We start from the raw sequence: 22,859 nt of genomic DNA on the forward strand, positions 1-22,859 counted from the left end.
GAGTGGGAGCTGTCACAGCCCACAGCCAGCCCACCCCAGCCCCCTGACACCACTCCAGAGCCGCCCCCCTCCTCTACAGCACACATTCAGATTGTAAAACGCACCCCCCACTTTCCCCCAAAATTTAGAGGAACAAAAGTGCGTATTATAATCCGAAAAATACGGTAGTTTTATGCAATAGTTATCTTTTAAATACATTTCTAAATTATTTCAAACCATTCTAATCTTTATCTAGATTTATTCGTACTCTGTTTGCATGAAGTGAATAATCTATGGCGAAAATTCCTATTTTCTTGTCTTTTCGGAATAACTTGGTTGGATTTTGAAGTTGGCCTATCACTGCTAGGCTGGATTTACACACGATGTATAAAAAATCTGTCCGATTTTGTCTGCCGAGAATCGCACAAATGTTCTCCGTATGGTGATCCGTATCTCATCCGTGTGCAATGCCAGGATGCTTTTTTTTCTCATCCGTATGGTGAGATTTTCTCACACACTTGCAAAATGAGCAAATAATGGCTGAGCCTTTCCTGTCACCTGCCCAATGCCTGAGAATTTCTCGCAAGTCACACTGATGGTCCGTGTGCTCTGCGATTTTTTTCTCGCACCCATAGACTTGCATTGGCGTTTCTCAGCTGAGATACGCAGACAATCGCAGCATGCTGTGATTTCACTCGCATGCGTAATACGGACAAGAAAACAACGGATGATGGGAGCTGCCCCACAGATTAACATTGGTCCGAGTGCTATGCGATTTTTTATCGTATAGCACTCGTCCGTATTACAGACTAGGGTGACTCCGGCCTTAAAGTTTGGACTTTTCAAGCCAAGACTGGTTTAGTACCGTCTGTATTGTGATTAGTTCCCTATTCTAAATTGCTTATAGAATTTACTTGTAAATACCATATATGTATCATCCTTCTTTTTACCGCATAGTCAGATCACTTATCCACAATCCACTGAAGGGTAACCTCTGGTGCATAAAAGAGACAACCTTATCGTCCTGCAAAGTTTACAAACTAGTAGAACTTGCTTTGGGTAGGAGTTTATAAACCTGTTGTCTATTTTTTTTTCTTTCTTGGACTTAGATTATTTTGTCGCGTGTCATGAGGGCCGGGAGCAGGTTCGGAAAGCTTGTCTGAGCTGCCTTGCTCCAAGGTCGTTAAGGTTATTATGATTTAATCTGCTTTCCGTTATGTATACCTTCTAAACAACCTCCTGTTCTGTTTCACTAATTGCCTAAAGAAAATCAGAGTGAATAGGAGAATAAAAGGATTTAGCGCTGTAGTGGTGCCAAACAGTTCAAGTGCTGGGCATGTTAGGCCATTGGCTTCTACAGCACCAGTAAGGCTATTACAGTGACACTGATTCTCCTTTCTAATGAATGGTGCCTCCCAGCACTATACTCTGGGGAAACACTAAGCTGGCACACGACTTGTTTAATGCAGTGGCAGAGCAGCGGTTGTCTGAAGGAACAAAGGAAGGAAAGTGGTGTAACATACAAATGTGTCTTGACCCAAGATTCATGTTTCTAATACAAAGGATTTTTACCCATACGTTATAATGTTTAACAGGAACCTGCCACGTAAAAAAACATCGCTATTTCACAGACTCCTTACATTTTTTTTACGCACAGGGAAAAAAGTACCTTATTTTTACAGTCTGTACAGTTGGCAACCCTGCTAATGCTGGCTGCACCGCACTATAACTATAGGTTCGTCCAACAGTCTAATGTGTATAGGAGCCCCGGATAATTGATTGTTGGAGGAGCTAAGGATCCCGCATGTACTAATCCTAATACTAATCCTTTTGTTCTATTTAAAACACCAATCCAGTGTTTTTTTATATCTCAGTGCTGGAGTAGAGTTACTAATCTGTGGTACCTGACCCTAGTATTATACTTATCAGCTGCCATCTTCAGCTCTTCCTAGCGCCACTCCGGTCCCGAGCCGCCATCTTGTGACTGCAACTTCTGACTGACCGGAAATCAGAGATAACGGTTACAAGCTCGGTTACAAGTCGATGAGAGCTTCAATCTGGACTTAATCTGGCTCTCATAGACTTACATTGCATTGTGACTTCTGGTATTCTCTAGTAAACACTGAAGTGATCCGGCAGGTCCCAACTTGCTGGAGTCTGGAGCTGCCCCAATAAAAGATGAAGATGGTGGCTGGTAAGTATGAGACTAGGGGCAGGGAACTTAGTAGCACCGCTGTAGTTCTTTTGTACTTCTTGCGAGTAGCCCTTGATAAGTACAATTTGTAGTTTTTGATTGCCATCTTTATTTTTCACACATTTGGTGACTACTCTTGGTTTTGTCCTAAGTAGTGTCGTACAAAATAAAAACGAGTGGGTTGTCCAGTGAAGGGACACATCTGGAATTGGCCTGACCATTTCTGTTACAGTTGTGGCCAAAAGTATTGACACCCCTGCAATTCTGTCTAGAAAATACTCAGTTTCTTCCTGAAAATGATTGTAATCACAAATTCTTTGGTATTATTATCTTCATTTAATTTGTCTTAAATGAAAAAACACAAAAGAGAATGAAGCAAAAAGCAAAACATTGATCATTTCACACAAAACTCCAAAAATTGGCCAGACAAAAGTATTGGCACCCTCAGCCTAATACTTGGTTGCACAACATTTAGCCAAAATAACTGCGACCAACCGCTTCCGGTAACCATCAATGAGTTTCTTACAATGCTCTGCTGGAATTTTAGACCATTCTTTTTTGGCAAACTGCTCCAGGTCCCTGATATTTGAAGGGTGCCTTTTCCAAACTGCCATTTTTAGATCTCTCCACAGGTGTTCTATAGGATTCAGGTCTGGACTCATTGCTGGCCACCTTAGAAGTCTCCAGTGCTTTATCTCAAACCATTTTCTAGTGCTTTTTGCAGTGTGTTTTGGGTCATTGTCCTGCTGGAAGACCCATGACCTCTGAGGGAGACCCAGCTTTCTCACACTGGGCCCTACATTATGCTGCAAAATTTGTTGGTAGTCTTCAGACTTCATAATGCCATGCACACGGTCAAGCAGTCCAGTGCCAGAGGCAGCAAAGCAACCCCAAAACATCAGGGAACCTCCGCCATGTTTGACTGTAGGGACCGTGTTCTTTTCTTTGAATGCCTCTTTTTTCCTTCTGTAAACTCTATGTTGATGCCTTTGCCCAAAAAGCTCTACTTTTGTCTCATCTGACCAGAGAACATTCTTCCAAAACGTTTTAGGCTTTTTCAGGTACGTTTTGGCAAACTCCAGCTTCGCTTTTTTATGTCTCGGGGTAAGAAGTGGGGTCTTCCTGGGTCTCCTACCATACAGTCCCCTTTCATTCAGACGCCGACGGATAGTACGGGTTGACACTGTTGTACCCTCGAACTGCAGGGCAGCTTGAACTTGTTTGGATGTTAGTCGAGGTTCTTTATCCAACATCCGCACAATCTTGCGTTGAAATCTCTTGTCAATTTTTCTTTTCCGTCCACATCTAGGGAGGTTAGCCACAGTGCCATGGGCTTTAAACTTCTTGATGACACTGCGCACGGTAGACACAGGAACATTCAGGTCTTTGGAGATGTACTTGTAGCCTTGAGATTGCTCATGCTTCCTCACAATTTGGTTTCTCAAGTCCTCAGACAGTTCTTTGGTCTTCTTTCTTTTCTCCATGCTCAATGTGGTACACACAAGGACACAGGACAGAGGTTGAGTCAACTTTAATCCATGTCAACTGGCTGCAAATGTGATTTAGTTATTGCCAACACCTGTTAGGTGCCACAGGTAAGTTACAGGTGCTGTTAATTACACAAATTAGAGAAGCATCACATGATTTTTGAACAGTGCCAATACTTTTGTCCACCCCCTTTTTAATGTTTGGTGTGGAATTATATCGAATTTGGCTTTAGGACAATTCTTTTTGTGTTTTTTCATTTAAGACAAATTAAATGAAGATAATAATACCAAAGAATTTGTGTTTGCAATCATTTTCAGGAAGAAACTGAGTATTATCTGACAGAATTGTAGGGGTGTCAATACTTTTGGCCATGACAGTATACATAATAGCAGTTTGTGACTTCACGCGGTGTTTTTGTTCCGGCATAGTCCGCTGGTGTTGTGTTATCTTATCCTCCGCACTACACTCTGTGTCTGTCAGTGGGTCGGTTTTATATTCCTGGGATGGGGATTATGGAGGCCAATGTTGGGGTCAAGCTACATGGTGAGAAGTAGGTGGAGTAGCGCAGCTGCTGTCTAGTAATCCTTTCAGACAAATATAGCCAGCCATTATAAAGTGTAATGATGAACAGTACAGAAAGGCAGTCCACCCACAACACCCCAACGCTTGTCTGCAGAATCCCTCTAGATTGTTCTTGTTTGTATTTATTCAGGGTGTGTGCTGAGAAAAATGGAAATGTTAATCGTACATCTTCCGTGTAACATTTGCTCAGGTAGTGGTAAACCACACTGTTCTTACTGTGGTCAGGAACGTCCCAGGTTTTACTTTGTTCTGTTTTCCATAGATGTGCCAATGTGTATTTATAATCAGACTGCATGCAATTCAGTGATGATGATGATTATTGCTTTGTGGGTATATAATATCAGCGCTGTTAGCTCTATTCTAGCAATCTCACTGCAAAGGCGCCATTTTCTATGCATTGTATGCTGCATTATTATTCCGCAGTTTTCCTATTCTATATTGGCATGTTTTGGGGTGTATTTTTGGGGAGGTTCAAAAGGCTAAAGCCACATGTTTGCTGTAAGTTAATCAGAAATAAAAGATTTTAAGCAATATTTTTTGGTGTGATTTCACAATTTTTGGGTCCTTTTTTAAATGCATCATGCTCCAAGTATCACATCAGGCTTTTTCCAATCGACCTGTCTTGAGTATAGGAAAAAAAGAACACATGTCCAAGTAAAAAAAAACCTCTCCCAAATAATGTTTTTAAAAAATAAATTAATCAAATTAATGGCATTTTTTTATGGAAACAAACAAAACACTGCAAGGAAATAGTATGCAAAGAAAGCCTACAGGTATGTGAACACGCTATGGATTTGAGTGAGGAGAGTCTGCTGTGTGTTACAGTCCTAGTGTTTTGAATAGTGTCAGTAGTGTGAGGTAAAAGGGCTGCACAAGAAGGCCAGGTTCACATTAATACATTACTCTCCACCAAGCATTATACTGTAGTTTTGTCAAAAGTCTCTACTTGTAGGTGCAGGATCCAAATGGGTTGGGTCCATTCCTCAATAAATGTAGCCTAACTAAGGTTAAGGTTCCTACAATGAGTTTTTGATGCTGCGTAATGTGGATGGGATTTATTGAACTCTCATGCCCACTGTGCTGTTTTAATGCTGCAAAGACTGACCTGAGGTGAGTTTTTGAGGCCACAACATCTCAATTTCTCTTGTGAGTATGCCCAGTTTAATGTGCATTTTTTCCCTAAAGAATTGCATTAGATGTGGAAAATCTGCTTTTCTGTTGCAGAAATTCACTAAAACCGCATGTAATCCACACATGATGTCTCAATACATTTGGAAAACATTATGCGAAAATGCAAGTAGCCACATTTAGCTATTGTAGAAATGCTGCAGAATCTGGAACACCAAAAACTCACCAAATTCTCATCGTGGGAATGTGGCGTTAGTCCTCGGCACACGATGAGTATTTGGTGAGTTTTTTATCCCAGGATTTGTAAGCTAAAACCAGGAGCGGGTGATAAATACAGAAGTGGTGATATGTTTCTGTAATGCCACGTTCGGTATTTTCTTCTGACTGTTTTGGCTTAAAAATACTGAGGTAAAAAACTCACCAAATACTCGACGTGTGTATGTGGATTTAGTTAGAGAAATTTACTGTTGTGGATTTGAAACGCGCACCTCAGGTCAGTTTACGCTGAGTAAAAAAAAAGGATGAGATTTTATAAACCCCATCCATTTTGCTGAAATGTAAGACCCTGTGTTTTGATGCAGTTAAAATACGCAGCGTAAAAAATCACCTAAAATTCATTGTGGGCAAACAGCGTAAAAAAACAAGAGAGATGAAAGCAGCACACCAATAAATGAATGTAAGGGCAGGTTCAGATGACCCTGTATCCTCTCCTCCGAGAAAATTGGGTCGATTATGCATATTTCACTCTGATCAATCTCTGATTATTTGATCACAGTGTCAGCATAGTGTGATCCGATTCTCTCGGATGAAGAGAAGATGGAGTAAAAAAATGTTCAATCTTCACCATGCTGTCAATGTGGGTGTAAATCTGACACATTCAGATGTCATCCGAGTGCAGTTCAATGTTTTCCAAAGACTCATTAACTTGCATGGCAGAGTGTGATCCGAATCTATCTATATAATCGTCTAAGGGGTACTTCCGTCTGTCTGTCTTTCTTTCTGTCTGTCTGTAACTGAAATCCCGCGTCGCTGATTGGTCACGGCCAGAAGGCCGCGACCAATCGGCGACAGGCTTAGTCCGGCTGCGAATTGGCCCCTCCCTACTCTCCTCAAGTCAGTGCCCCCTCCCTACTCCCCTCCAGTCAGTGCCAGTGTGTCGCCCCATCCCAGCCTATGCAGCATCAATAGTAAAAAGATATAATGTTAAAGATAATAAAAAATTGTGCTATTCTTACCTTCCGACGTCCACCGATGCGCGCGATGCTGCCGTCAGCTTCCGTTCCCAGTGATGCATTGCAAAATTACCCAGATGACTTAGCGGTCATCTGGGTAATTTCGCAATGCATCACTGGGAACGGAAGCTGACGGCAGCATCGCGCGCATCGGGACAACTTCGTTGGATGCCGGGGGGTGAGTATATAACTATTTTTTATTAAAAAAATTTTTTAACAGGGATATGGTGCCCACACTGCTATATACTACATGGGCTGTGTTATATACTGCTTGGGCTGTGTTATATACTGCGTGGGCTGTGTTATATACTGCGTGGGCTGTGTTATATACTACGTGGGCTTTGTTATATACTACGTGGGCTGTGCTTTATATTACATGGGCTGTGTTATATACTGCCTGGCTGCAATATACTATGTGGGCAGTGTTATATACTGTGTGGGCTGTGTTATATACTATGTGGCCTGTGTTATATACTGCATGGGCTGTGCTATATATTACGTGGGCTGTGTTATATACTGTGTGGGCTGTGTTATATACTACGTGGCTGCTATATACTACGTGGCTGTGCTATATACTACGTGGGCTGTGTTATATGCTACGTGGGCTGTGCTTTATATTACGTGGGCTTTGTTATATACTGCCTGGCTGCTATATACTACGTGGGCAGTGTTATATACTGCATGGGCTGTGTTATATACTACGTGGCCTGTGTTATATACTGCATGGGCTGTGCTATATATTACGTGGGCTGTGTTATATACTGCGTGGCTGCTATATACTATATACTATGTGGCTGCTATATACTACGTGGCTGCTATATACTACGTGGCTGTGCTATATACTACGTGGCTGTCTGTGTTACGTGAGCTGTGCTATATACTATGTGGCTGTTATATACTATGTGACTGTCCTATATACTACGTGGCTGTGCTATATACTACGTGGCTGTGCGTGTTATATACTACGTGGCTGTACTATATACTACGTGGCTGTGCTATATACTACGTGGCTGTGCTATATACTATATGGCTGTCTGTGTTATATACTACGTGGCTGTGTTAGGCTACGTTCACATTTGCGTTGTGCGCCGCAGCGTCGGCGCCGCAGCGCACAACGCAAACAAAAACGCGGCAAAACGCACGCTAAAACGCTGCGTTTTGCGCCGCATGCGTCGTTTTTGGCCGCAAGTTGGACGCAAAAAAAATGCAACTTGATGCGTTTCTTGCGTCCAACGCTTGCGGCCATGCGGCGCTAAACGCAGCACAACGCATGTCCATGCGCCCCCATGTTAAATATAGGGGCGCATGACGCATGCGGCGCCGCTGCGGCGCCCGACGCTGCGGCGCTGACCGCAAATGTGAACGTAGCCTTATATACTACGTGGCTGTGCTATATACTACGTGGCTGTGCTAAGCGCGACGTACATACATAATACATACATACATATTCTACAATACCCGATGCGTTAGAATTGGGCCACCATCTAGTAGCAGATAAAACTCGTGCATGTAGGAATTTTTTTTTTCCTCGGTCCCAGGAAAAATCTGATAAGTACACGGGTCCATGAAATATCATTGGTTCCGGTTTAATTTGATGTTTTGACGTATCGCACTGGGACTGATCATACGATCATGTGTACGAGCCCTGAAGGTGATTTATTCCGCCACTTGAAAATGGCGGCTGGGAAGTCTGAATTGTTGTATGTCTCTGTACTAATTAGGGTTTCATAAATCTTCCCATTCATTGATTGGAGTGCTTCTTTCATTTTTCTCTGCATTTTTTTATTCGTAGGACTGTGAATAAGATGTGACAAAATCTCATGCACATGCTTCGAAAAAAATCTGCAGTGAAAATTAGCTGACGCATTGGATATGAAATTAGGAGATTTCGCCTTTCCTTGGATTGTCTTTATTGTTTTACTGCATAATATATGTTTTTCACTTTGCATTTGTAGAAAATACCTGAAGACTTAACACTAGATGCCTTACTAGAGATGAATGAGTTAAAAGTGAAAGAAACCATGAAGAGGTATGGAGCTAGCACAGAAGAGTGCTCTCGGCTGAATGGAGCCCTTACCTGTTTAAGGAAACTAGCGTGGCCAGGTAATTCCATCTTATGTACCGCACTTTATATCATAATGCATATGGTGTGTCAGTATTGGGAGTCATGTAGAAAATTTAGCAAATATGCTTCTATTACACTGGTCAACAGCATTTTTGGTGCCAAAGATATTTCATCGAATTTAGGGTATTTTTGGGGTGCTGATTCTGAATATGTCATCAGTTTTGCCAGATTGGCCAGATTTTTGGTATCTTATTTATAGCACTTGTTGGTAAATGCGACGCATCATCTCATTAATTTCTTTGGATTAGTACTTGAACTGAGCAGTTCTCAATATAGTTTTGTGTTAATTAGTGTTCTAAAAGTTTGTTCATAGCTTGATTTTTGCACTAACTTTATGTTGTTGTCTGTTTTCCAGTGAAAAGCATGAACTCATCAAGAAGAAGTTGTCTTAACGATCCAGACTCATTCTGTTACATTTGTGGTGAATACACACTGCCAAAACATAGAAGAAACATAACAGACTTCGTAAAAAAAGTGTATTTTGCCTATTTTGGGGTTATGCTTGGGGACCAAGACAAGTTTTGGGCACCACACATAGTGTGCAAAGCATGTATCGAATTATTACGAAAATGGAGCAAAGGACAAAGAAAAAGCTTCAAATTTGGTGTTCCAATGGTGTGGAGAGAGCCAAAAAATCATCATAATGACTGTTATTTATGGTAAACACAGGTACAGGCACATCTTCACAATGAGGGACAGGCCTTCTTGCAGATTCCATGTTACTCCCATTTTCGTTTCTTATGCTTATTGAATCCTTGCACTTGCACTGCACAGAAATAACAGTCATCATGATGATTTTTTGGCTCTCTCCACACCATTGGAACACCAAATTTGAAGCTTTTTCTTTGTCCTTTGCTCCATTTTCGTAATAATTCGATACATGCTTTGCACACTATGTGTGGTGCCCAAAACTTGTCTTGGTCCCCAAGCATAACCCCAAAATAGGCAAAATACACTTTTTTTACGAAGTCTGTTATGTTTCTTCTATGTTTTGGCAGTGTGTATTCACCACAAATGTAACAGAATGAGTCTGGATCGTTAAGACAACTTCTTCTTGATGAGTTCATGCTTTTCACTGGAAAACAGACAACAACATAAAGTTAGTGCAAAAATCAAGCTATGAACAAACTTTTAGAACACTAATTAACACAAAACTATATTGAGAACTGCTCAGTTCAAGTACTAATCCAAAGAAATTAATGAGATGATGCGTCGCATTTACCAACAAGTGCTATAAATAAGATACCAAAAATCTCAAAAACTTGAGCCAATCTGGCAAAACTGATAGCATATTCAGAATCAGCACCCCAAAAATACCCCAAATTTATTAAAATATTTTGGACACCAGAAAAAAAAAATTTTTTTGTTGACCTGTGTTATTAAAGGGACATGCCACTTATCACTGCCCCAAACACAGGCAGCATGTTGTGGATGAAGCACTGCCCTCAACTGTTAGGCTTCTTTCACACGTCAGTGTCTCCAGTACGTGTGGTGACAGTTTTCACATGTACCGGAGACACAGACACACGTAGACCCATTCAAATGAATGGGTCTGTGCACATATCTGTGTTTTTTAATGGACTGTGTGTCTGAGTTACCCACACGTAGACAAGTCCGTTTTTTAGTGTCAGCACGGACGGCAAAACGTCCCGCTCACGGAGAACACATATTGATGTCCTCCGTGTGAGACGCATCGGCATCGGGGAAAAAGCACTACTTTAAGTGCTGTTACCCAGCAGCAGGTGCCAAAGACGCTCTCATCATTCTCCCCTGCTCTGCCGGCGATCGCTAATAACAGTGACAGCAGGAGCGGATGATCAGGGTATCGCTCAGCCGCCACCTGCAATATAACAAAATAAATGATTGAAAAACCCAATGTGAGTTCTCCCCTATTTTCTTGAACCAACCAGGCAAAACTCACAGCTGTCAGCTTCAGCAAGGTTGGTTATCAAGAATAGAGGGGTCCCCACGCTGTATTTTTTAATTATTTAAATAAATAATTAAAAAAACAGTGTGGGATCCCCCCTTTTTTTGACAACCAGCCTTGCTAAAGCTCACAGCTGGGGGCTGGTATTCTCAGGCTGGTAAGGGGCTATTGATATAGGGCCCCCCCCAGCCTAAAAACAGCAGCCCGCAGCCGCCCAGAAAAGGCTCATCTATTAGATGCACCAATTCTGGCGCTTTGTCCGCCTCTTCACACTTGCCCTGTAGTGGTGGCAAGTGGGGTTAATATTTGTGGGGTTGATGTCACCTTTCTATTGTCAGGTGACATCAAGCCCATGGCTTAGTAATGGAGAGGTGTCTATAAGACACCTCTCCATTACTAATCCTATAGTTATGTGTTAAATAAAGACACAGCCAGAATAAAATCCTTTAATTGAAAAAATGACACAGACTCCTTTAATACTCTCAATTAAACTATACTTACGACAACCCCTAATTTCACCAAAGCCCTCGATCGCATGTAATAAAAGTAAAATAAAAAAACAACAATATACCATACCTGTCCGTCTTTCTGTCCCACGCCGTAATCCGTGTCTGGGGGCTAAATCGTTTTCAACCTGGACGGTACCAAGATGCGACCATCCAGGCTGAGAATCACTGGTGAATGAGCTGCTGAGAGCGTAGCATCATTCACCAGTGATGACATCATCGAGACTGTGCATAATGCATAACACACTGCGGGGCTGGGATTCACAAGCTGGGTGGCCGCACAGGTGCAGTCTGCGAGACTGCATCTGAGGTCAGACGGGCAGCGTTCACTGCCCCTGCCCCAGGCAGAACAAAACAGCGCAGGCGCCGGATTTGATTTGAAAACAGCGCGGAGGGGGCGGCGCCCGGCGCCGAAGAAGCCTTGAGTGACGGCAGTGTGGCATGTGCAGCAGGGGGGTTAAGACCTGCCTCCAGGGCTAAAGACAGGTATTTTTGCGAAATTATAAAACGCTTTATTTCTGCTTTGACTGCACCAATAACTAAAAGAGCCACCTTGTCAGAATGCAGCATTACTGTTGCACAAGGTGGCTCTTTTAGTTTATAACGGCTGGAGGGGGTGACAGAGTCCCTTTAAGGAGAAAAAAATGAACTTTTTTGAATCTACCAAATGGCTGCAATGAAACAAATAGTGAAAAATTTAAAGGGGTCTGAATACTTTCCGTACCCACTGTATATGGATTAAAAACCATGCTACTATAAAAACGATGTGGGTATGCCAGCATATAAAAGATGATGTGTGTACATACCTTTTAAAATAGTACAAGGATATTCTTCACCATTATTTATTCCAGAAGCCCTAAGGGCTTCGATTCGGCATGAGAAAAAAATTGCAGCATGCGGCAGGTTGCTCCAGATATTGGATTACGCACACCCATTCATTTCTATGGGTGCGTGTGAAACAGCAGGCTGCACTTGAATGTTATCGGAGTGGAGTCCGACATCAATGGACTCAGACAATGGAGAAGATGTAGAAATTAATTCTCCATCTTCTCCTCACTTGAGCTGCAATTCTCTCATGTAAGAGAATCGGATCACACTAAGCTGACACTGACCAAATTCTGAGTTTGAGCTGTGTCATTAGCATAACCATTCTCCATGTTCTCAGTACCTGTGCTCTGATTCTCCAATGCGAGAGAATTGGATCACACTAGAATGCCTGTGTCATTGGCATAGTAGAGCCGATTCTCTCACATGACAGAATCATGGCTCTTGTGACCACGTCATAAAAGCAAACACTCTTTTCTGCTGGGATGGGATTTACCGGAGGCCACCGCACCAGCCTGGACCAATGAACAACCCCTGTGACCACGCTCCCTTGTGATCAATCCTCCACCCATGCCGATCTCCCCCCCCCCCCCCCCAGTAAGCTGTAAGATGGACCCCCATTTTACACTTTTTTTTCCTATTTTCCTTCTGAAAATTCTCAGTGCGTCTTATGGTCCGGCGCATCTTATAGTCTGAAAAATACGGTAATGCACCTAGGACTGAGTAATCCTGTTGCTGCATATACATTAAATGGGAGTATACTCAGGACTACAGAACAGAAGGACTTGGGTATTCTGGTTACAAGTAAGCTGAGCAGCAGTACTCGATGTCAAGCAGCAGCTGCAAAAGCAAACAAGATTTTAGGATGTATAAAAACAGAGATAAAATCCCACGATCCCAACGTATTATTACCCCTTTATAAATCACAGGGAGGCCACATCTAGAATATGGAATCCAGTTTTGGGCAACACATTTTAAAAAGGATATTCAGAAGTTAGAATCGGTTCAACGATGGGCAACTAGATTATTACTAGGGATGGAAGGCCTCTCATATCAGGAGAGGTTGGAAAAGTTGGGCTTGTCTGGCTTAGGCTGCCGTCACACTATCAGTATTTGGTCAGTATTTTACATCAGTATCTGTAAGCCAAAACCAGGAGTGGGTGATAAATGCAGAAGTGGTGCATATGTTTCTATTATACTTTTCCTCTAATTGTTCCACTCCTGGTTTTGGCTACAAATACTGATGTAAAATACTGACCACATACTGATAGTGTTATGGCAGCCTTAGGAAAAAGACACCTCGGATGAGATCTCATTTACATGTATAAATATATGTGTGGCCAGTACAAAACACTGGTACATGACTTATTCCGTCAAAGACCATACTGAGGACTAGGGTACAATCATTACGGGTGGAAGAAAGGCGATTTCGGCAGCTAAACAGGAAAGGGTTCTTTACAGTTAGAGCAGTCAGACTGTGGAATGCCTTACCACAGGAGGTAGTAATGGTAGACAGTATAACAGCTTTTAAAAAGGGCTGGACGATTTTCTTGATACACAACATTGCTGGTTATAGCTAAATTAGTGACGAAATGTACAATTGGTGGAGAAAGGTTAAACTTGATGGACCTAGGTGTTTTTGCAACCTACGTAACTATATAATCTGTACCAAATCTCCCAATGTCTGACTATTTACTTGCTGACTGCTTATTATATATAATTATAGCACCTTACAGAATTGTGAATGCAGCTCTGGGCTATAGTATATGCTGTAACTCAGAACTAGTCTGGCACTGTTGGCAAGTTTCCGTAACTGCCTTAGATTTTTTTTTCCAGTTGTGACTTATCCATTGTGTTATTGTGGAATTTGCTTTGTCTAGGTGGTGACATGAAGGAAACATTGTGGAATCCTAGTGAAACGCGAAAAGACAGCTCTTCCCAATCTCCTTATGACCTCTCATCCCCAGTGGGGACAGTTTGGACTTTAAACACTCAACTTCCAAAGGCCAACAGTCACCAGCCTCGATCCATATCAGTGTCTGCCATCCCTGTTTCCGAATCACATGGACCTTATGTTTATCCGGACAGCTTCCAAGATCCATTTAGCTCGTCAACACCAAGCAATAGGCTTACACTGAGGACTCCCCATGGGATTACAATAACACCCCCCACCACTCCAATGACAAAGAGACACATGAAAATAAAGCCTCCTCGGACACCGCCACCACCTAGTCGCAAAGTTTTTCAGCAGTTGCTGCCCAACTTTTCAACACTGAAAAGGAGCAAGTCTCATGAATCACAGCTTGGGAATAGAATAGATGAAGTTCCAACTTCAAAGTAAGTGTGGGGTCTTTTGTATGGATTGTAGCAGGATTATTTTGCTATTTACTGTGTTTTATGTATTCTCAGTGAACAGTCATAATATAAACTGTTATCTTAGCCCAGGTGAATACATTTTATATACATACAGGAAAAGTATTTTGTAGACCATTTAGTCAACGACTATTTAAAATAGTTATTCTCAACATTTTTTATTTTAGAAAAAAATCATAGTTTGCAACGACAGCTTTTAACCTATACTCCTCTCCAAAATTAATGTTCTCACTTGTTATCTGCGTGCAGTCTGTATGCATTCGTTTTTTTTTACAGCAGCTATGATTCATTTACAAGACCATTTACATTTTCCTATGTGACAGAATAGCAAAGTATCCGTAAAAATCTGATGCCATACTGTGGCTCTGTATGGCATCTGATTGTCTTCACACACCTATAGAGTTGAATGGGTGAGTCTCAACCAATTTATGGTAGAAGCTAGTGCATACTGTGAGTTTTTTCACTTCTGATTAGGTCAGTGAAAAAAATCGCTCATCTACAGCTGCCCGATTGAATAACATTGGTCTGAGTGCTGTCCGCTTTTTTCACAGACAGCACTCAGACTGAAAATATAGATGTATGAACGAGCCCTGATGAAGAGAGCAGCAGGGAGGTAAAAGAGGTTGTATATGGCAGATAAGAGCATGGAGAGGAAAGAAAGCATTCAGGGAGGGGAACTCATACAAGCCGATACTAGTTTAGATAGGAAAGCAGAAGACCTAAGACAGCGCAGAAGATCCCTCTTTGAGCTACAGATATAGAAACTAACATACAGTAGAAATTGAACTGTGCTTGTTTATCCAAACTAGTGAAAGCAGCATTACCTTGGACACACATACCTCAAATCCCATGTATTAGGCTACATTCACACTAGCGAATCACATGATGAAACATCACATAGCACTCGGATCAGTGTTAGGCTATGTGCACACGTTGCGGATTCGTGTGCGGATTTTTCCACACCGTTTTTGCAAAATCCGCAGGAAAAACGCACTGCGGATTTACCACTGATTTCCTGTGGTTTTTGTGCAGATTCCACCTGCGGTTTTACACCTGCGGATTCCTACTGAGGAGCAGATGTAAACCACTGCGGAATCCGCACAAAGAATTGACATGCTGCGGAATAAACAACGCAGCGTTTCCACGCGGTATTTTCCGCAGCATGTGCACTGCAGATTTCGTTTTCCATAGGTTTACATGGTACTGTACAACGCATGGAAAACTTCTGCAGATACGCAGCAGCCAATCCGCAGCAAAATCCGCAATGTGTGCACATAGCCTTATACTACAGGGCAGCTCAGATCTGCGATTGTTGTCTCATGCCGATATGGCATGAAAAAACAATTGCATCATGCTGTGAGTGCATCTGAGAATCGGATCGCACCTACCCATACAAGTCTGCAGGTGCGTGTGAAACATTGCACTGCACGCGGATGTCATTCAAGTGCTGTCCGATTTCCGCGGATGTCGGTAATGGAGAAGATGTACAAGAGAGTTTTAGCCGAGTGTCATTTGCATAATCGGCCCAATTCTGTCACCCGAGAGAACATACGCTCATCTGACTCCAGCCTTATTGGGAGATACACATCCACAGCAAAGTCTTAAAATAGGTGCAGGTAGTAAACTGCATATGAGAGGTCTGAAAATAAATTAACATTGCAATCTGACATTTAGTGCAACTTTTTTTCTTAACTTGAGGTAACCACTAGGGTTGAGCGAAACGGATCATTCATTTTCAAAAGTCGCCGACTTTTGGCAAAGTCGGGTTTCGTGAAACCCGACCCGACTCCAGCGTGGGATCGGCCACGTGGTCGGCGATCTTGGCGCCAAAGTCGCGTTTTGTATGACGCCTTCCCCGCCATTTTTTCAGCCAATTAAGGAGTGTGGGCAGCGTGATGACATAGGTTCCGGTCTGGTTTCTGCGGCGTCATAGAGCCATATTACCGTTTGGGCTGCAGTGATTTCCGCAGTCAAACACAACATATGCTTTGCACGGAGGAGGGGGGGGGGGAGAGAGAGAGAGAGAGAAAACGATAATCTACATTGACTTGCATTGGGTTTCGTGAGAGAGAGAGAGAGAGAGAGAGAGAAAATGATAATCCACATTGACTTGCATTGGGTTTCGTGTTCCGGTCCGGTAGAATCGGCCGATTTCACGCGATCCGACTTTCGAGAAGGTCGGGTTTCACAAAGCCCAACTCAATCCTAAAAAAGCAAAAGTCGCTCAACCCTAGTAACCACTAACAAGTAGAAAAAAACAAAAGGTATCCATAGCTTTCAACCTCTTCAATTGCAGCCATTTTCAGTTTTTTCTATAGTCTTTCTCATTCCATTTCCAAGATGCCATGTGTTTTTAAATTGTTTGTCAACAAAGTCGTGCAAGGGCTTATTTTTTACTGGTAATTTTTGTGCTACTTTTTATTTACCATAAAATGTCTAGAAGTCTGGTAGGTATGTGCAGGGCTGCCACTAGAAATTTCGGGGCCCCATACTGGCAAAATTTCCGGGGCCCCCTTGAGACTCCGCCCAGGCTCCACGCTCCACCCCTCAAACTGTCCACAGTCCCACCGCTCTCTCTTGGAAAATCTCCACTTCTCACCTATCACACAGTGACAGTTCCCATCACCAGATCACACATATAGCCGGCAGCTTTTGTTTTGGCCAAAAGATTTTTTAAAGGGAACCTGTCACCACGTTTTTGGAAGATGGGATAAAAATAGCGTTAAATAGGGGCAGAGGTGGGCGTTACATTAGTGTGTTTGTTATGCGTTTATTACCCACCTAAGTTGCCGAAATACCTTTGCAAAGTCTCCGTTTTCGCCTGTCAATCAGGCTGGTCTGGTCAAAAGGGCGTGTTGTCTTCCCCCAGATTTTGCGTAGTTTTCCGTTGGTGGCGTAGTGGTGTGCGCATGCCCAAGGTCCCGAATCCTCTGCCAGGGGATTTAAAAGAGCGCGCTGTTCGTTATTTCATTGGTGATCGGTGGGCGCGGCCATCTTCCTTTGGCCGCGCGTGCGCAGAAGCGGCGCTCTGCTGGCCGCGGCTTCAGGAAAATGGCCGCGATATCCATCTGCGCACGCGCGGCATCCCGCGGCCATTTTCCTGAAGCCGCGGCCAGCAGAGCGCCGCTTCTGCGCACGCGCGGCCAAAGGAAGATGGCCGCGCCCACCGATCACCAATGAAATAACGAACAGCGCGCTCTTTTAAATCCCCTGGCAGAGGGTTCGGGACCTTGGGCATGCGCACACCACTACGCCACCAACGGAAAACTACGCAAAATCTGGGGGAAGACAACACGCCCTTTTGACCAGACCAGCCTGATTGACAGGCGAAAACGGAGACTTTGCAAAGGTATTTCGGCAACTTAGGTGGGTAATAAACGCATAACAAACACACTAATGTAACGCCCACCTCTGCCCCTATTTAACGCTATTTTTATCCCATCTTCCAAAAACGTGGTGACAGGTTCCCTTTAAGCCACCAAAATGACAAGGTAGACACTTTTGGCCAGGCCCTACTCTACTGTAACCTATTAAATATTTGTTAAAATATGCAATAGAATTTAGGTATATTTTTATTTATTTTCCAATTTTTAAAATGACCTATAATACCACATACAAGGAGCAAATACCACAGCACCATGACCAGACACCATATTATCACCACAGTGACCTATAATACTATCTACAGGGCACAAATACCGCCACACCATGACCAGATGACATATTACCACCACAGTGATCGAATAATATCAAATACAAGGAACAAATACCACAACATCATGACCAGACCACATATTACCACCACATAGTGAATGAATACTACAATACTGATCAATAATAAAAAAAACCCCACAATACTATCACCATAAGTGCCATTATACACAGGAGATCTGTACTTAGTATGCAGTGTCTGTGTAGAGGTAATACAGTGATCACCAGTGACATTATACACAGGAGCTCTGTATATAGTGTATAGGTAATCCAGTGATCACCGGTGACATTATACACAGGACCTCTGTATATAGTATACAGTGTATAGTGTCAGTGTATAGGTAACACTGACTCACCAGTGACGTCTCTAGGTGAAGTCCTTCATCTTTCATCCCGCACAGACCGCCATCACTTCATCCAGCCAGGACTCGTCTCTGCAGGAAATAACACGGTTATCTCGAGTTCCACTTGCAGAACACATTACTTAATTTTCCCAACTTCTACATTACACCACATGAAGAAGGCGACATAGTATCACTCTGCACAGTAATAGGACCGCCCCTCCATTTAAAACAGTGTACTCAAAAAATAAAATAAATACATCACTGCAGTAATAATATCCTTTAATTAGCCCCTATGGTAATAATATTCGCCATCCTAGCCCCGTGTGTCTCATTCCTGGCTCCAGCCATATGTTCTCCCATCCTGCCCTAATGAGTATCCATCCTGCCCCATATGATCTCCCCATCCGTCTCCAATCCTACCTCCAGTGTCTTTAATCATGCCCGTATCACCATTCTGCCCCGTCTCCAATCATGCCCCCTGTGTCTCCAGTCATGCCCCCTGTGTCTCCAGTCATGCCCCCTGTGTCTCCAGTCATGCCCCATCTGTCTACAGTCATGCCCCATCTGTCTCCAGTCATGCCCCCGTGTCTCCAGTCATGCCCCTGTGTCTCCAGTCATGCCCCCTTGTCTCCAGTCATGCCCCAGTGTGTCCAGCGTTCTGCCCCAGTGTGTCCAGCGTTCTGCCCCAGTGTGTCCAGCGTTCTGCCCCAGTGTGTAAAGCGTTCTGCCCCAGTGTGTCCAGCGTTCTGCCCCAGTGTGTCCAGCGTTCTGCCCCAGTGTGTCCAGCGTTCTGCCCCAGTGTGTCCAGCGTTCTGCCCCAGTGTGTCCAGAGTTCTGCCCCAGTGTTCTGCCCTGGGCCCCCCGGATCGCCGCTCAAAATAAAAAAAAAAAGTTCTGCTTACCTGCCGCGCTCCTGCTCTCTCCACGCAGCTGAAGCGTACACTCGTCGGCGACAATGACGTCAGACGCCGGCGACATGCACGCTGCGGCTGACGTCAGCTGCCAGCCTCAGATTGACTGGTGGCTGTTAACTATTGACGTGCGGGTGCGGGCCTGCACGTCAATAGCGTTAAACAGCTGCAGCGCCGGCCGCTAAGGGCCCGGTTCAGCCTGCGGCTGCCGGTAGGGGCCCGGTGAGCAGATGAGAGGGGGCCGATGCGGGCCCCCTCTGCCCACCGGGCCCCATACGCCAGTCATGGCTGTAATGCCCTGATGGTGGCCCTGGGTATGTGACAACCCCAATAAGCAACACAATTAACATACCGTATATACTCGAGTATAAGCCAACTTTTTTAGCCCATTTTTTTAAGCTTAAGACTCGGCTTATACTCGAGTCTTTGTCCCAGGGGTCAGCGGGGGAGAGGGAGCAGCAGGAGTGGCGGCTGTCACATCATACTCACCTGCAGGGCCGGACTGGGACTAAAATTCTGCCCTGGCATTTGAAGTTACACAGGCCCACTTGTCACATGGTGACTGTATAATATCTTTGTACACTTGTAGGTTACAATAAGTGAGGGGAGTGTAACACGACTATATAAGTCTACGTTCACATTTGTGGTCTGCGCCGCAGCGTCGGGCGCCGCAGCGTCGCCGCATGCGTCATGCGCCCCTATATTTAACATGGGGGCGCATGGACATGCGTCGCACTTTGCGTTTTGCGCCGCATGCGTCACTGCGGCGCACGCGTCCGGGCGCACAGGACGCAGCAAGTTGCATTTTTGCTGCGTCCAAAATCAATCAAAAAAAGGACGCATGCGGCGCAAAACGCAGTGTTGTGCATGCGTTTTGCTGCGTTTTTGTTTGCGTTGTGCGTTGCAGCGCCGACGCTGCGGCGCACAACGCAAATGTGAACGTAGCCTAACATATAATCACAGCTGTATCCAGCATTACAGCTCAGTCCTATTTATTGCTTTTAGTTGCGGTACCAAGAAAAGCCGCTACTTTACCTACATACCTGGATCTCGTAGATAATGAAGGGATTGAGATGACCAAGGCTATGGAACCTCATTCTGATTCTCCATAAATGTTGCCTACAGCCACTTTTGGTTCTGCTGTGCAGCACGAGACCCGGAGACTCTGAAGAGCAGTGACATCAGTAACGTCACCGCTCTTCAGATATTCCGGGTCTTGCACTGAGCTCGGCGACTGTGAAGAGCGGTATTGTTACTACCGTCACCTCTCTTCAGAGTCGCTGGATTTCGCCAGGTCTGGGCTAGTAGTGGGGGTGTCTGATAGACACCTCTCCATTACTTACACCAGGGATTGATAGCAGCTGACATTACCCAGCTGACATCAACCCTAAAAATCATTACACATACCAGAATTAAATGCTCTGGTGGCTGGGAAAAGCAGTAGAGTTAGTGCTATTCCCAGGCGCCGGGTGCTAACTCCAACTGTCATCATCCTTGCCTGGTCTCCCTGCGAAGCATTTCTGCTGTATTTACATGCGCTGATCTCAGGCCACTAAACAAGTATGATCGACAATACTGAAGTTGTTCGCTTGTTTCCCGGCCTCTTTGCACCAACTTGAGAAAGAATGAAGGGAACAGAACAATCACAATTAGATCAATCTGTCCCCATACAGCATCATTTTATCAGCAGCACATCTACAGTTTACACCGGCGATGTGCTGCTGAGAACAAGGATTTCTGTTCCCACATAAACAATCCAATCACTCGATGAATAGGCAACATTTTGCTTGCTGAGTATAATACACCTCATAGTCCTCCATATATTATAATGTGCACCTCAGTCCTCCATATAGTATAATACACTCCTCAGTCCTCCATATAGTATAATACACTCCTCAGTCCTCCATATAGTATAATACACTCCTCATAGTCCTCCATATATTAAAATACACTGCAATTCCTCCATATAGTATAATACACTCCTCAGTCCTCCAGATAGTATAATACACTCCTCAGTCCTCCATATAGTATAATACACTCCTCAGTCCTCCATATAGTATAATACACTCCTCAGTCCTCCATATAATATAATACACTCCTCAGTTCTCCATATAGTATAATACACTCCTCAGTCCTCCATATAGTATAATACACTCCTCAGTCCTCCATATAGTATAATACACTCCTTAGTCCTCAATATAGTATAATACACTCCCCATAGTCCTCCATATAGTATAATACACTCCTCATAGTCCTCCATATATTAAAATACACTGCAATTCCTCCATATACACTATGTTCCAAATTATTATGCAAATGACATTTTTCTCGGATTTTCCTAAATGGTCAGTGCAAATGACAGTCAGTCTAATAAAAGTCATCACCCGTTAGAGTATACATCGAATTTTATTGAAGAAACCTCCCAATGATAACAGTATAATCTCCAAAACGAATAAAAACTCAAAATGCGCTGTTCCAAATTATTAGGCACAGTAGTATTTCTAAACATTTGATATGTTTTAAAGAACTGAAAATGCTCATTTGTGGAATTTGCAGCATTAGGAGGTCACTGAACAAAAAAGCTATTTAACTCCAAAACATCCTAACAGGCCAAGTTACATGTTAACATAGGAGCCCTTCATTGATATCACCTTCACAATTCTTGCATCCATTGAACTTGTGAGTTTATGGAGAGTTTCTGCTTGTATTTCTTTGCATGAAGTCAGAATAGCCTCCCAGAGCTGCTGTTTTGATGTGAACTGCCTCCCACCCTCATAGATCTTTTGTTTGATGATACTCCAAAGCTTCTCTTTAGGGTTGAGGTCAGGGGAAGATGGTGGCCACACCATGAGTTTATCTCCTTTTATGCCCATAGCAGCCAATTACTCAGAGGTATTCATTGTCATGCATGAAGATGATTTGTTCCTGAAGGCACGTTTCTGCTTTTTAGACCATGGAAGAAAGTTGTCAGTCAGAAACTCTATTTACTTTGCTGAGGTCATTTTCACACCTTCAGGAACCTTAGAGGACCCTACCAGCTGGTTCCCCATGATTCCAGCCCAAAACATGACTCCTCCACCTCCTTGCTGACGTCGCAGCCTTGTTGGGACATGGTGGCCATCCACCAACCATCCACTACTCCATCCATCTGGACCGTCCAGAGTTGCTCGAGACTCATCAGTAAACAAGACTGTTTGAAAATTAGTCTTCATGTATGTCTGGGCCCACTGCAACCGTTTCTGCTTGTGAACACTGTTTAGGAGTGGCCGAATAGTAGGTTTATGCACCACAGCAAGCCTTTGAAGGATCCTACACCTTGAGGTTCGAGGGACTCCAGACGCACCAGTAGCTTCAAATAACTGTTTGCTGCTTTGTAATGGTATTTTGGCAGCTGCTCTCTTAATCCAATGAATTTGTCTGCCAGAAAACTTCCTCATTATGCCTTTATTTGCATGAACTCTGTCTGTGGTCTGTTTCAGTCACAAATCTCATCAGAGTATGATGATCACTCTTAAGTTTTCGTGAAATATCTAA

At 43.6% G+C, this 22,859-nt stretch overlaps 1 protein-coding gene across 1 annotated transcript in view; it reads left to right on the forward strand.

Annotated features, from left to right (window-relative positions):
• The window catches only part of KSR1 (kinase suppressor of ras 1), a 260,113-nt gene that overhangs the window by 169,451 nt on the left and 67,803 nt on the right, over positions 1-22,859 (forward strand). Inside the window, exons 3-4 of the mRNA XM_077296854.1 lie at positions 8,559-8,706; positions 13,867-14,323. Of these exons, the coding sequence (XP_077152969.1) occupies positions 8,559-8,706; positions 13,867-14,323 (605 nt within the window). The remainder of the gene's footprint in view (positions 1-8,558; positions 8,707-13,866; positions 14,324-22,859) is intronic.

The sequence above is a fragment of the Ranitomeya variabilis genome, chromosome 3 (genome assembly GCF_051348905.1).
Source record: "Ranitomeya variabilis isolate aRanVar5 chromosome 3, aRanVar5.hap1, whole genome shotgun sequence".
Lineage (NCBI taxonomy): Eukaryota > Metazoa > Chordata > Amphibia > Anura > Dendrobatidae > Ranitomeya > Ranitomeya variabilis.